This window comes from Siniperca chuatsi, linkage group LG4 (assembly GCF_020085105.1).
Source record: "Siniperca chuatsi isolate FFG_IHB_CAS linkage group LG4, ASM2008510v1, whole genome shotgun sequence".
Lineage (NCBI taxonomy): Eukaryota > Metazoa > Chordata > Actinopteri > Centrarchiformes > Sinipercidae > Siniperca > Siniperca chuatsi.
Window position 1 is genome coordinate 9,294,425 of NC_058045.1, and position 16,402 is coordinate 9,310,826.

The window sequence follows — 16,402 nt, forward strand, 5'->3', positions numbered from 1 at the left end:
CATAAAAACAAGATGATGGATATATACAGTCTATGATACTGCACAAAGCTGTCGCCGTCCGCCTATAAAAGTTGTTTAGGCTAACGTGTTAGCGAATAACAAGTGCTTATATTAACATTCAGTAGACACGGAGCAACATAAACATTCATTAGGAGTCGTGTTTCTGGCCACCGGATGAATGTAAGTTCTACATTTTGCTCTGTTTTGGTTTATCTTGGTCGTTAGCTTGCTAGGTTCTTCAGTGGCCCTATGTGACCTCGCGTTACTACCGGAGAGGTCACAACGAGGCTAGCTGGTCGGGTCAACAGCTAACTACTTTGTTGTCATAGTAACAGCAGGTTCAAATGAGCTGGAAATGGCTGTCTAGCAGCTCAGACTCGTCCATACAGCAGTTATGCCTGTCACTGAAAATAAGTTAAAAGAGGCTACAAAGCTCTGTCTGGGTGATCTAGGCACTACAAGGAACCCTTTCTCACTACACAGTCATCATTTCATATCATTATTAATGAAGGTTTATTTAATAAATAACCAGTGCCAGCTACTTGTTTATCTTGACTGAAAGGTATGGGGAAAAAACAACGTTTGCCTTGTGGTCTGTAATTATCAAAAACTGACAGATTGAGGTTCACAAAAGTAATGGACAGATTAATCAATAATGAAAACAATCATTGTCTTATGTTATTGAATGTCTTTGAACAGAGGTCTATAATATGCAACCATATCAGCCTTTGTAATGTACCACATCACTTCCACTGGCCTGTAGATGCTGAGGACTTGCTGAGGGCAAGTGTGTAAAGTGGCTGTAATGTAACAGTGAAATAGCGAGTGAAGTGCACCATTAGGCCAGCACGCTGAGCTGGGGGGGTGGACATATCTGGACTGAGGTTCCCTAGTCAAGCAAAACAGGTGTTACTCGTTCACTCTTTCCTGGTTGCCCTCCATGATTTGTCCAGGCTGCTTTTAGGCAAATATTTTTGCCATCTTTCTCCACACCTCCCTCACACTGTTCTGTTGGAGCTTGTTTTCACTCGTCTCTCTGTAGGTGTTCTTTCCATCATGAATTTTATTCAGTTCCCTCTGGGGTTGGTTTCTCAAAGGCACACACTGAGTCTGGCTTAGATCTAACAAATAGCAAGTCTTCAGATGGACATCTTAAGTTCAACAGTTGCAAAAAGCTGTCTTTCTTGGCTATCTCAAATAGGACTTGTTTGCAATGCATTCTGGGTAAATTAGGACTCTTTTCAAACTAAAAACACAGCAGAGTGAGGCTACAGCTTCAAACTGCTCAGCTCAGCAGTGTTGTTGAGTGAAGAAATAGAACAAAAAGTTTCAAGGGGCTTACTGTCTGTAATAAGTTTTTCCCTTCTCACAAACCACATGTTAGCTACGTTTTTGTGTTTTTTGCCAGCAGGTGACTGGTAAAATGGGAAACACTGCTATTATTTCTGGGAAAGCCTGGCACTAGAGTGGTTAACATTTTAGGCTTAAAAATAATTCATCTTTATTTTATAACTCTATAGATGAAAACGGACTGGGACAAATACTGCTTTATCAATTTATTGTCATTTTAAGCATGCAGTTTTGTCATTCCAACTGTTATTTTGGTTCTACAATAAAAGGCAATCACATTGTTTGTACATATCAGGGAGCTCTTAATATTACTTCAACTTTTTTCCCTAAAGAACCTAAATGTGTTGTTTGGTTTGACCCAGACTGTATCTTCTGGCAGACAAGAGTGAAGGGTGAATGAAAACATGATGGACACACATTTCTTACTCTTTCTCTTGCAACAAACCCAGATAAAGTAATATGACTTGCATTTAAGACCAGACTTAAGTAACTTATTTATCTAGTAGGTATATGGGCATGACTTTGTAAACACAGTGAATATTCTGTTAAATAAAAGGCTGAGATGCCCAGTGTTTCTTTTATAGTCATATGATTTTGTATGATATGGCAGTGTATATTTTTCTAAGTTAATTAAATTAAAAAATACAGATTTTCTTTGCTGTACTTCAACCTCTTCAAACATAACATAACAATTAACTGTATTTTCTAAGTAGACTCATCAATAATGTACGATCATTACATTGTGTTTCTCGTTATTTATACGTTTGTTGTTCTGTCCTATTTTTATATAATTGGACACAATTTAAAAAAAATAGTGAAGATAAAACTTATTAAAACTGACTTTCAAACAGTCTACACAACATGTGCTTACAATTGGGATTGCAATTTTTCTAACAGGCATATTAAGAAACACACTTTTAGACTTTGGGAATGTATGAATACACGTAAAGCTCAAGGTGAACCGAACAACGGCCAGCTGACTTCTTTTAGTTTCCCTGCTTCATTACCATATACTGGAGCTCATTACCGTCACCTCAAATAAAAAAAGAAATTTGCAGCTCTGTTTCTTGTGCCATATACGCCTAGGGCAATCAAGAGTGGTCTCAAAACAGTAACCAGTGAATTGTAACCAAACTGAATCATAAATTCTAAAACTTGTACAGCATCTCACAAAACTACATTCTTTTGAACTATTCAAAAACATACAATTACTTTTATTAGTGTCTTCTCTCTGGCTCTTATTTAGTAGCTTACACTTTAAAATTAGATCTATTATCTGCTCACTGAGGATGAAAACTTACCCCTGACATTCTTACTTCTCACAACTGGTTACTTGAACTGTTAAGATTATTGTACAGCGTACCTCCCCAAATGTCTAAAATATAAAATGTTAAATGATAGATGATAAATTCAGCCCAGTTTGCATCTTTGTGTTCAGTAGCCAACACTGAATGTAAGCGCCAACAATCATTTAATTCACCACATGAGGGCGGTAGCATCATGCTACTCCTTGATCCACTGCTTGCAAATGTATATTTTCTTCCAAGCATCAACAAGAACGGACCTTTTGTATAGAGACTGTTTGTGACGTAAACATGAGGATTTCAGCAAGTATTTATTCATCATTATTTTATATGTAGGTAGTTGTTTAGGTAGTTATATGTGGGTGTTTTTTGTATTTAAAAAGGAAGACTGTCAAGTACATTCTCCTCATTTTCATAGCTTAAAAACGACAAATTGATGTTGCTGCTTGCCACACAAATATAACATTAAACCATCTGTATGCATATGTTGCATGGTGCCCTTTCACTGACTCTGTAAACATTAACTCCAATGCACCGACTCTCAAGAGGGCTGAGATTTTAATCCTACAAACTCCAAGTGTTGACTGAAGCAAATTTGACATGACTATATGGCCCCAGACCCTCAAATTAACACAGTGTGTCTTTGATATTTTAGGCACATTTTGTGTTTGACCTGCTGATCAGAAAGTAAGCACCAGTAGCCGTCGGAGTGTCAGAGCCCCCCCATTTGAAGTGTCTGCATTGGTTCAGGTTAGGATCTCACTGAGTATTTAACAGCTGCTAAGTGTTACTGGTGGTCAGCACGAGCAGCTCCTGATCTGGTGGTTTACTCTCTCCAGCACGCTCCGGTCACATCACATATTAGTGGTATTAACACAAGCCAGAGGTGTGCAACCCTCCTGGTGGCATCATAGCAGACATATACTGTAGCAGATAATACTGTTGCCATTGTTTCTGCCTCTGGGATGATGACCCTTGAGTTAGTTGAATTACAAAATCTGGCAAAAATCAACCCGATGCAAATATTGTGTGCTTACATACTGTGAGGATTTATTTCTGTTTGTTATATCATACACATTAAAGGCTGCTTTCATTTTACCAAAATAAAGGATTTATTCTGCTTTGAATTTGTTGATATGAATTGACAGTTTGTGGTAAAACTCTCAGAGCGTCTTTGCCTATGTTAGCATTTTCCATCTTAATTGTGGCCACCAGAACATCCTTGCAAAAGCTTTTTGATCCTCTCTATAGTAACAAATCTTAACGGAGGAACAGAAAACACTAAACAACATACATTCACAAACTTTGTTCTCATTATGTTACCAGTTACAGGAGTAGGATTTGTAGTCTTCCTATTGCTGTTAAAGGAACTTGTGTAAAAGCCCTTGAAATAATGTTTGATTTTTTTGTAGTTTGTAGTCACTGCAAAGGATTGATGTTGTAGTATTTACCTCTTCAGTACTCTTTAGTGCAGTCTTGCACTACTACATCTCTTCTTTCCTCATAAAAATTCCAGGAAAAAGGGAGAAGAGAGCAAGGGATGAGGGAGAGGTGGGGCTGAGGGGCTCCTTGTTCAGTTTGTTTTAGCCCCCTGTTTGGAGAGGAAACTTTCATTGCTTGATGATTTATGAGTGGTTAGACTCCCCGGGGAATCAGAGAGTCCCTTTTCCTGCATGTAATAACCCACCCTCTAACATAAAACTTACATTTCTCCTTTGTGTTGTGTTTATCCAGTGTGAAAGGTGTTAGGTCCGGTGGGGAGTTGAAGGGCCCAGAGAAGCCCCTGAGGACCGTTCAACAGAAACCATATCAGGGGCAGACAATTCACATCTGCTGCCATGTGACCGCGAAACCCATTGTGAAAATGTGAGAATCTAAGTACACTCAACAACACAGTTTGATATGCAGGACATGCAGTAAACCAAATAATGCTGCAGCCCCCTGTAACAACCTTACTGTTGTGGTATAAAATGGCTGAATTGTCCCACAGCTACGGAGTACCACAGAACCAGTGGCCTCAGACTCAACCGGGCAGCTTTTTTGACACACAGTGTGGTGCCCACGACCCAGCTTGAAACAGGAAGTGAGCTGGAATGGCCAGGAAATTAGTCTGTAGGGATGGGTCGTTTCTCAGGCCCAGCATCACCACTGTCTTGAGAGATCTCTGTGACTCACTTGTGGAGCATGTGTTTTCAGTCCACAGGACTTGGATTTAGATGATGACTACAAATAGATGGCCCAAGCTATCCCATGTGAGAAGACCACAAAGTGCTCTATGGTTACAAAGGAGAAGAGTAATGTTTAGCAGCCAGCCGTCAGCTGAATGATAGTGACTGTATGAGGCCACTTCATTTTTCCTCATTAGTTATCTCTTTGGTTTTTTTTTTTCACTTTTTCTGTTCCTCCTATGTTTCTGTGTTAAAAGCTTCCTCACAGCTGGAGGCTAATACAGCGCTTAGCTCCTCATTGCACACCAGATTTTCTCACCCTGTGGCCTTTTCTGTCTAGCCGTCATCTCTGCCTGTCAGTCAGGTTCAGAGTGACCCGTTGCACATGAGTCCGCAAGAGGTCAACTGTTGTGTATGTCTGACCTTTGAGCTCTGCGGCAGGAGGGCTTCTTGTTCAAATGCACCGAACAAGGCTGGACTTGAGCGCACAATAAATCACAAGGATGCTTCACCGCCCCCATATTCTCAAGATTTATAATTGGAAGCATATTGCCGAGAGGAGAGACAAAATGCTGCTCTGGAGCAAAGAGGTTGAAGGGGTTAGAAACACAGCCTGATAACAAACTTGAAGAGTGTTAGAAGGAAATCAGTGGACAGGCTGCCGATTTCATTGTGTTGACTCTTAGATTTTAAAGGGCTGTGCAGGCAGAGAAAAAACTAGAGGAATCAACAGGGTGGGTCATTTCATTGCTACAGCATGCCAGCGGACAGTTGAAACATGTTTTATCAGTCATATTATTTATGTTCTCCCATATGCGTCTTGTAAATACAAAAAGAAAACTGCTTTTATAAACTTAGCCAATATAGTCTTATACGTAATGCTTCTGCAAATATGCACTTTTATATTTGCCTGTTACTTTAACAATGCTGCTCCTCTACAACAATACATGAGTGCTGATTTAACCCACTAACCCAGTGGTTAGATCCACACCGTTCACCTCTTTTAGCCTGTCCAAACCTTCACCCATGTGTCAGTACCACTTTAAATCCTTTCCCTCTCTGTTTATGTTAGCATGTCAGAAAGCCACACTAGACATTTCCACACTCTAATAAACTGGTTTTATTAGTGGGACTCAGTGAATGATGTGAGCCATCGTGAGGCTGTTTCCATGGTTACAGACCACAGAGATGCCTGTCAGGCAGCTGGCAGGCCATCGGCTGTTTGGTGGCCACTGTCAGCTGAGGAGAAGAGATTAACAAAGCAAGCTAATACCTTCTCAGACATGGGAAGATGCTTGCTGTGATGACTCACTTAGGGCTCGCTGTGAGTTTTGATTCTTGCCTTGCACAGTGCCCGCTAATTGCAATAGTACTGTTTGGTTGTATTTTACACCACGGGTTCCCAGCCTCTTTTTGTACCGCAGACATCTTCATATTGACATTTTGTCAAATAAGCCTTGGTGCAGTGTGTCCTTAGCCACTTGAATATTAAGTGAAGAAGGAGAGGACCACTTAGTCTGCATACTTAAATAAAAGTCCCACACTGTTTCTTACTTGCAAATAAGTTTTGATCTGATATGAGCAATGTCATTTGCAAATTTACAGCACTGCAGATGTGCTAGACAGTATGAGCATCAACAGCGATGAAAGTCATTTCGTTTAGTTGTAGATAAGTTGATAGGGAAGGCCGGCCGAGAGCCAGAGACCCCATTAGAAGGAGCTTAGGGAAGTAAGGTAACCGTGCTCCTCTCTCAGTAAACATCCACTTGGATCTCACCTCTGAGCCAAGTCCTCCTCCTACACTTAACCTCCTATTGCAGACACAATGACCTGTCAGATCCTGTGATGCACAGACAAGGTGACATGCAAATACACATTTTGATCTCAGTTTATTTCTGTCATTCTGGGTTACGTCCGGAAAATGTATGTATATACATACATACATACATACATACATACACACAATATCCCAGCGAGTATCGCTTCAAAACACATTTTTAGCTCAGACAGTACTATCCTGTCTCTTGCTCATGCTGTTTTTCTGTTTTCCTTCTTTACTCGGTTGGCAAATCTTGCTAAAAACAGATGTCACTACTTTTAGATCACTAGTATATTCAGGCTGTTCAGGATTGGTTTCTTATGTGTGTCAAAAGCTTAGCTAAATGTGAGCTGTTTGGCATTCTCGGCTTGTAATGAGGGCCGTTTTACTGGACAAAGTGATGTATGTTGTGTTCCTTCCTCTTCAGCCGCCTGCTCCTCTCCACAAAGCCGTGCTGAGGGGCTGTAGTGCTGACTTATGGCCACAGCAGGAGACTGCTCTGCCTTTATGTCCCTTAGGACAGCATCAATATATCAAGCTTCTGCTGGCTTATTTGATTTACAACAACATATCACTTGAAGTTATTTGAGCGAGGTAGACTTTGGTTTCATGGCAGCAAACATGGCCTGTGTGAATTTACATGTGTGAGTCTCTTAGGAGAAGTTTTTTTTTTACTGGTCAGTGTGCTTGTCATTTTCCTTTGGCTCCAGTCCTCTACAGTTCATGGGTGTCCCTTCATTGGTCCAAAAGTGAGTGGAGAAATTTGATTTACAGTGCAAGCAGCAGCTTTATTTTCAAACCAAAGGGATCATTTAACAGTGTAAGCCAAAGTGTCAGGTCTAAAATATGACCTATAAGATTTTTTTTGCTGAAAGCTGATATAAGCACTGATTTACAGCCTTGGCCTGGCTAACTATGGCCCTTAATGAGCAGCTCAAGCATCCACTTGTTTATGGAGCATGCTGACTGACAGGCCAACCAATGGAAAAATAAAGTAGTGAATGAGGAACTGGATCTGTCCCCTCTTTGCCATATCAGCAGGGCCCTAATGTAGTGGGGTGAACTTTGAAGTGCCCTAATGGTCTTCATGGTCCCTTAACCATGCAGGCTTCTATTAAGGGTGTCAGTGGAGCCTGGCTGGAGCAGCGTGACCCATTAGGGTTAATGAGTGCTGTTCAGGGCACAGTGGGCTGCTCTTCTTCCTCTCTGCAAGTGTTTATTTATGTCATCTACCCGTGTTTTAGACAGAGGAGTCTCAGAGGAGTGTAGAGGCAGTTGGAATATCTCTTTAACTAGCGGCCCATTTTGTTGTTTGGGTCTCTGATTTTGACAGTAAGATGGTCTCACTGGGGTCATGATAGGCGCCTAAAACTGTTAATTTGCTCAGTGTATATATATTGCTTCTTACTGAGTCTGGTGATATTCTATATTTTTCTCACTGTCCACAAATCCCATGAAAAGACCAAAACCAACACTGAATTTGTCCTAACAAGAATTGTCTCTGTGCCATAGACCTCCATTGTTGTCCAAAAACTATTAAAAACACATCACTGGGCCTTCATTACAATGAACATGGGTAGTGTTGTTTATTTTGAGTCAATCACATATACTGAAAATAGTATGCAGCAGCTGAAAATAGTCCCCAACAAATGTACAATTTACTCCTGTTAGAGTAACATTTGCTCAAAACAGCAGTTTCAGGAAATAATTTAGCCTTTTTAAAAATGAAAGTAGACATTCGTGACTGTTTTTAAAGATTTACATCTTAAATAGGATCCAACGGGCTTGGGGTCGAGAGCCGCAGACAGGCTGGGGAAGTCGGAAAGAAAGATGGACTAAGTCATTGTTGCCTTGTAGACAATAAGACAAATCTAGAATATGCATTGTGCATTGTAAGAGCCCAAGAGGTTTGAAGAGTTCTATGTAAGTTGAGTTTATTGTTATTAACATTATTACTAACATCATGAAGAACATAAAGGAGGAAAAGGCTATTGTATGATAAGTATTTCATTTGACATGTACAAGCATCCTCTTCTCCTCTTCCATTGCAGTCCTATTGATGATCTCCAGTTCCTCGACTAGAGCTGGAGCCTTTAGTGGGTGACAGCAGTCTTCTCTTGAGTTTTCCCATTCTTGTGCGATCAGAGTGCTCCAGTTAAATTCTTGCACAACTGTGGAAAAGACAGCAATTGTTGCTGGGAGCGAGCTGAAATGGGAGAGCTCCAACATTCTTTGTAAGGCAAAGACCACAGCGATGGCAAAATGTGAATTGGCACAGGTTAACTTTTTTTTTTTTGGCCATGCCTTCCCTTTGTCTTATGTGAGAGTTGTCCTCAGTCGTTGTGCCTTCTGTGGATGATCTTCAGCACAAAGTTTGAAATAAAGGGTGGATTGATTACAGACATAGTTTTTGTTTTGTAGGAAAGAAGTTTTGAAGTGATTATAAATGTTTTTCTGGGGACTGTTTTGTTGCATGATTGAGCTCGCATTGCTAAAACAAAGAACATCTGTGTGAAACGATGTTGCATACTGTATTGCATGACAGCTTTCTCTCGCCCCGGCCATAGCTAGACTGTTAGCCAAAGACCACCTGGAGGCATTTAAGGCCCATTCAAACTATTAGGCTTAACTTTGGGCCTAATGGCTTGTGCAGAGCATCCCATCTGGAAGCTGCTGATGCGAGAAAAAGAGTGGGATCACATATCATCCACCTTCAACCACACACACACACACACACACACACACACACACACACACACACACATTTATCTAGAGTCAATAGTCTAGTGTCAATATTTCTATAGTTTTCTTATGCATGTTGATTGCTCTTTATGTCATTACCTATCAGCATGTGAGTATCTGTGTACATTCACTGGTCTTATTTTGTTGTTGATTCACAACTTGGTTTCAGATTTTTCTCTTAAGCATAATATTCATGACCACTGACCAAGCAACAATCAAAGTTACAGTTTGGAGGAAGCATCCTTAGTTGACATTGTTAGTTGACAGTAGACATTTTGTGAAATTATTAGCTTCTTTTTAAGAGTTGAGATGAGAAGATTGATACCACTCTCATATCTGTCTGTTAAATATGGAGCCAGTTAGCTTAGCATAAAAACTGGAAACAGGTTGCCTGGCTCTGTACAATGGTAACAAAAATATTGTTTATTTAATCTTTACGAAAACAAACTGTAAAAATGACACGTTGTTGTCTAACTCTTCCCAAGAAAGCAAGTAAGCGTTCCCAAAAATGTCGAACCAGTCCTCTTAAAGTTTTATCACTCCCGGAGTATGAAATATTAGCTCTATATAGTGCCTAAGTGTGTATGGCATGTACACTACTTTTTGCTTTCCCAGAATGCAATGTGTTGCATTCTGGGATTGTATATAGATGTGAAAATTACAGTTGTCTGACGCTACACCGGTCAGTGATGATGCAAAATGACGATGATTCATAAGTGTCTGAAATATTAATTTACTGCTCACTATGGAGTGTCTATTATATATGGAGTGTAATACAGTCTGGCTCACAAGACTGCGTGGGTGTAGTTTGGTCAGATTTGATTGACAGTGGCTGGACAACAAAAGCATACAACCCAACAACTGTCATTAGATTTTGATTGTTATGGATGTTGCTAAGTTCTGATTGGTGCGTAGAAGTATGTGATCACCTTTTGTCACCTGAATGTTGCCCACTTTAAACCAGTGAGAAGAGCACTGACAAAAACAGAAATACAGAAATTTCTCACATGAAATAACCAAAACTCTTCCAACTGAGAGAATAGTGTGATCATGTAGGACCTCATCGGTTACAGTATAAACTGAGAAAGTAGGTTTTTAAGGCATGTAAAGAAGAAACAATCTGAACTTGTTCAGCCATTGGAGATTCATTTATTTCAAAATCACTTCAAAACCATCATCAACAGAAACAGCATGTTATTTCTGTACAAACAAATGTCCAGCACCTTAAACAGATCAGTGATGCTGTTCATGGTGCTAAATGTGGACGGGCTTAGGAGACAGTTCTGGACTGTTAGGACTCAAAACCACACACCTCTGGCTTTAGTAAAGAGACCACGGTCCCAGTGGAAGTAAAAAAAAACAAAAAAAAACAAATTCTCCAACACTGTAAGTGCAATAACTTATTGCAATGGCACATTATATAAAGTCACAATCAGAAGTAGAAATACTTGATTAATATACAAAAAGCTGCTTAAAGCCATAAGAAAATTAGAAAGCAATTTCAGCCTCTGTAAAAGTCCAGAGCAACTCTTCAGAATAACACACAGAACATAATTTTACATTTCTTGGCAATATTACTGTAATACTTCATTGGTTTATCTCTGGAGATCCATTATTTGACAAATAAGCAAAACAAATGTACAAGCAAAAGAACAATATCATTTATATTGTTCACATTCACACAATACGACATTATAACTATGGATTTCAATTGCTTTATTTCAGTAGTATCAACATGGACGGAGCTGCAGAGGAGTGGCGAACTGAGGGAGGACCAGCGATAAAACAAACACACAGTCAACTCAACAAAGTAGGAATTCAGTCACACATGTCGTCATGCATATATTTATTTTGACAACATCCTGTTTTTATCTTGAAATTTTGACGATAATGTTTTTGATTTTTAGTTCTCACATCCAAAAAAGTCTATATTCATTCAAAATGGTTCTCCTTTATTGAATGGAGCCATGACTCAATTTTAGAGGCCTTTGTCTTTTCATTCGATGCCACTCGTTTGAGTACTGCCAATAAACCCTTTGTGTAGAATATATAAACAGCATGAACGCTTGTGTCAAAGTAATCATCGTGTTATCACCTAATTTACTCGCTGTTGATGTTTTTTCCTTAAAATGAAACATTAGGAAAGCTTTGTAATTCTTTCTACAATGAAAAGAGAATTTGTTCAAGATACTGAACTCTCAAGTAGAACTGCAACAATGGATGGAACAACTATATTCATAATGATTTAATCATTTTAAGGTATTTTTCAGGCAAAAATACCAAATATTCTCTGGTTCCAGCCTTTTACTTTGCTGCTTTTATTTATCTTATATGATAGTAAACTGAATATTTTGGGGGAGATTGTGATTTTATAAACCAAGTGATTATTCGTCCTATTGAGAAAATTATCTGCAGATTAATCAACACTGAAAATAGTTGTTAGTTGAAGTACTACTCTCAAGCAGGAGGGCTGTAATGGGCACTCATATGTTACAATGATCAACCAGCTATGAGGAGCAGAAACAGACTCTCTTGCCATCATCCTCACAGGGGAAAGAAAACGGATATGTAGCCCAGCGGGCGTCATAGAGAGATCAGCCAAAAGACTAATGAAGCCTGTCTCTAGCCTCAGCATGCAGCCCAGCTCTGGTGACAAGCTTATTCCAGCGGGGTAACACACAGAGACACCCCTGCAATCACTGGACATACTCTCCACATTCCTGCAGTCCAGCTCTAATGTCATCACATTACCTAAACATTACAGAATGCTCCTCAGGACGATTGGGGCCACTGATTTTCCCTGCAGCCTCAGTCGGCATGTGACTGATTCTGTGACCAAGCTACAAATCCAAGAGTCATCAAAGCTGAGCCCACGTCTAACGATGAATTCTGTATCACAGTGCGTGGAACTGTGTGTGCAGTATGTTCTCATCATGTCCACTGTAATGTACTATGGTGTTCGCAGGGCGGGGCGGCTCACAGATGCTAATTAAGTGTGTCTATTCCTGTTGGTTACTGATTGAAGCTGGCGTGGCTAGTTGGTGTTGAAGGCTGCTGCTGTGCGTTGCTGCGCCTTGTCTGCCAGTGGAGACAGTGTTTCCTGTAACCTGAGGCCTGAGCCTAGCAGGGGAACCTGTGGAGGCAGCACTGGGGGAGGAAATGACACGTTGGTTTGAAATTGCTGCCAATCCAATGCCTGCCCTCCTCCCAGACTAAATTGGCACAGGCCATGTCTGCTCTCGCTCAATTAGACTCTGTTCACTTACTGCATTCAACCTCTGTCCTTCTTTGCAGGGACATAAACTACCAACCACATGCTAGGACAAAATTAATGTTTTCTCTCATAACCAATTATTGTTTGCTTTAAAGGAAAGTTTGCAATGGCAAGTGACAGAAAATAAGCTCTCAGCACTTAGTATGCATCTGAGCTCACTCTCGAGTGGCCTTGTTTTTTTAAACTGCAAATACTGAATGTTCTGATATTTACTTGAACTCATTTATACAATGTGAGAAACAAGTCTAAAGTAACACAAAAAAATGAGTGGGGCAGGATGGGTGGTATAAAAAATAAGCTAAAGAATGTAAATAATGTGAATCAAGCTTAATTCTGTAAATTAAAACACTATGATATGGCTGGATTTGGCACTGAATTCCTGTATTCTATGAAAGTATTTTGTAAACTATATTTATTATATTGCTTATTTTACTGAATCATGAATGATACTAAACCCCATATTTCAACCTGAGAGATCAAGGAATCAAGAATAAACAAATTCTAAGTAACATCTTGTAAGTCACACCTCTGTATTTCTCTCACTTTCAGCATCTGCTGATTGTCACAGTCATTGTTGTTATCTTGGTTGCGTTTGCCGCTGTAATGGCCTGTGTTATCTCCACAGTCTCTCCCTGTTCATTTGACCTGTGTTATCATTAGTGCTCTCAGAAAAACTCCCTCCTCCCCCACAGCGCTCGCTGATGGCTGTTCCAGAGAAGAGGGCCATTTGGGGGCAGGGTGGAACTGGGCTGGGACATCATGTAGCCCAAGAGATGGCTGCACTGTGTTCCTTGGCCTTCATACGCAGTGCAGCTATGCTGGAGGACTTGCGGTCTGGATCAACATTGAGATCATAGCCATTGATTCCTCCGCCCATCCCGGGACCCCCAAAAAGGCTGCCCATATGTGTCTGTCCCATGTGGCTGCTCCCTGGACTGGGCACGCCCAGGAAGTCAGTAACACCTCCGGGACCGTGAGGGTGAGGCGGCATGCAGGAGGGAACGGAGTCACAAGGCACAACGCAACCCGGCACTGGAGATGCTCCACTGCTGCTCCCAATCCACGAAGGGTTCTGGATCTGGAGGAGAATAGCAGGGATTATGGTTTAAAGTGGCTAATTTTATAATATCATTGTATGAAATGATAATGTGAAAACAATGTGAAAGGGGTCGCTTGTAGTGATGAAGCTACAGAAATTTTTCTCCAGAATCTGCAGCTCCCCATGGCTTTACGGAGCTTTATACTGAGTTTCAGCTCATTGTTTAGCTGTCTGGCCCACAACTGCTGTCTGGCCGCAGCAATCAGCAGTGAATACGCTCTATGAACCCGCTGCACACTACCTGCTCAACACCAAACAGCAGACAGACACAGTTAGCAACTGTTGGCTAACAAATTTGCCATATTAACTTAATAGGTTATGTCAGTACTATGTTCCCAACTTGTTTCCACTACCCCCAAGTGGCCAAAAGAAATCAATTATTGCAGGTTTAATAACAAACCTTACTGAGTACATGACCATTTCCACCCTTCATTACCATTTATGATTCTGATATCTCATCATGAGTACCTATGCATAGTAATATTCAGTGAGCGGACTACCACTTGTTTTCCTTTACCTGTGCATAGTTCTCGGGCCGAGTCAGTAGAGGCAGCTCGTAAGCAGTAGAGAAGTGTGTCCGGACCTGTTGCATCTGGCCAAAACGCTCCCTCTTCCTCCACTTGGCTCTGCGATTCTGGAACCACACCTGCAAAGAAAACAATCCATCAGGAAAACACCTCAAAATACAGACCAGCCACTACCAAACAAAACGTGAATATCATTTTAAACACAGCTTTCATAGCTCTCATATTACATGCAAACCCAAGTACTTTTTTGCAGAAAACGAGGCCTTCCTCTCCGCTCAGCAAGACAAAGTAAGAAACTGAACCACATAAAATGAAGATAGTGAAGCAAATAAATTCTGCAGCACATGAAAGTCCAAGCCCAGGTTTTAAGACTTGACGTGTCTTTAAAGTGCTGTCCACACAGAGCTATTGATGTGAAAATGGTGAGTCTCCCCTGGTGCTGCACGTTTCAGCTCCTCCCTTTGATACACAGGCGTCTGCGTCCTTTTAGGCTGCCAGCGTCGACAGATCCACATCTGGGCCTGTAGCCATTCATAAATCACTCTGAGAAAGGTGTGCTCTCCCCCACATGTCAGCACAGTGGGATACAGTGGGGAATCCCTCTGTATAATCCATGAAACAAAAGTTCAACTTTTGACCAAGAATATGCTTTTCTTTGTCCGTCTTTGGGTTTATTAAGTATTGTGTGTATATATATCAAGTAGGTTATTCTGAGTAATTTCTCCTTGTGAGAGTAGACATTCTACTTTGCAGAAAGGGTGTACTTTCAGTACCTGCTGACAGACCAAGTGCAGGCTACTTAGCTCACTTCTCCCTAGCTGTGGAAGGCATCGGAGGAAAGCAGGACTGAATAGTGAAAGACTGTTATGAAAGAACGAGCGTTATGAGCAAAAAAGTAAAATTTTTAGCCTGAGAGAAATTCACTGAAATATTTCTACTGAAGTCTTCGTATTAACTGTCAATGCTGTGTAATGTAGTAATCTCTACATACTATTATTATCTATGTCTACTGTGTTCACACGACATCTATTGTATGTCTGTCTGTCCTGGGAGAGGGATTCTTCCTCTGTTGCTCTTCCTCTGTTGTTGGGTGGATTCGTGTTAAAGACACAGGGTAAAAAGAGGTGATGCAGCAATGTGCAGTATGAGAAAAAATATATTCTCTTATGAAAATGAAACCATGTAAACCTATTGTGGTATAACCCCAAAATAAAATTATGAACCTGAAAATGAGCATAATATGACCACCATATAATAAAATGTAAGCCAGAGGCTTTCTCCTTTCCTAACCATCCATCTCTGCTGTTCATTAATATAATCAGTTGTCAGTTTGCTAATCTTTTTTCTACAAAACTTTCTCACATATGCAAGAGAATAGAGGAGCGGGGGGGTGGTGCTGGGAGTCTCCACATGTTTATCTGTATGTATTTGTTGGTTGTCTGAATCTTATCCTCCCAAGAGGGAAAGGGAAACTTCTTCAAAGAGAAAAGAGAGAGCGATCCTGCTTCGACACAGGGGTTTGAACTTGGATTGTGGGTTGATTCCCAGCCCAATCAGCTTGTGGTTTTCACAGTCCCTGACATGCAATTTCCCCTCAGTCAACCTCCTCAAATCCCCCCTCATGTCTCTCTCTCTCACCATTTGCCTCAGTCAACTTAAACACAATAGAGAGTTTAGTGACAAACATGAGCAGTGTCGCACAAATATGTGAATTTTACAAAAGCAGAGTGTGTATGATATTATTATCCCATGCTGAGGTTTTCTTACAGAACAGGAGTGGATTTTTATTAAGTGAGAGAAGACCAGCCATAAGAACCCCAACATGCACACAAACCTGTCATTTTTCTGACTGGATAAAGCAACTAGTTGGTTTATTTAAAAAGAGAAGACCATATATGGCCTCCCATGGCACATATAGCCATTGCCGGTGTTTTTGTGAGAAGCTGACGTAAAGAAATGTCGTCTGACTCCGACATTCCTCAGGTCAGCTGGCGAAATAAGACGACAGCTCACCCTTGCAAAGTGGTAAACTGATATTTGAGGATGTGGCTGAACCCCAATGTTAAGGTGAGAGGTTGTTGCCCTTTGAATTATATCATATGTTTGGAGGGGGGCTCAG

General features: G+C 40.7%; 1 protein-coding gene and 1 long non-coding RNA gene across 2 annotated transcripts in view; one reads left to right on the forward strand and one right to left on the reverse strand.

Annotated features, from left to right (window-relative positions):
- LOC122874719 lies at window positions 1-11,239 on the forward strand. Its single transcript, XR_006377657.1, has 3 exons — window positions 1-180; window positions 4,389-4,520; window positions 11,109-11,239. It is a non-coding gene; the product is annotated as an uncharacterized LOC122874719 (long non-coding RNA).
- The window catches only part of LOC122874716 (homeobox protein aristaless-like 4), a 19,874-nt gene continuing 13,976 nt past the window's right edge, over window positions 10,505-16,402 (reverse strand). The window contains exons 3-4 of the mRNA XM_044192961.1: window positions 14,274-14,402; window positions 10,505-13,735 (exon numbers count right to left, since the gene is read on the reverse strand). Of these exons, the coding sequence (XP_044048896.1) occupies window positions 13,415-13,735; window positions 14,274-14,402 (450 nt within the window). The 3' untranslated portion in view covers window positions 10,505-13,414. The remainder of the gene's footprint in view (window positions 13,736-14,273; window positions 14,403-16,402) is intronic.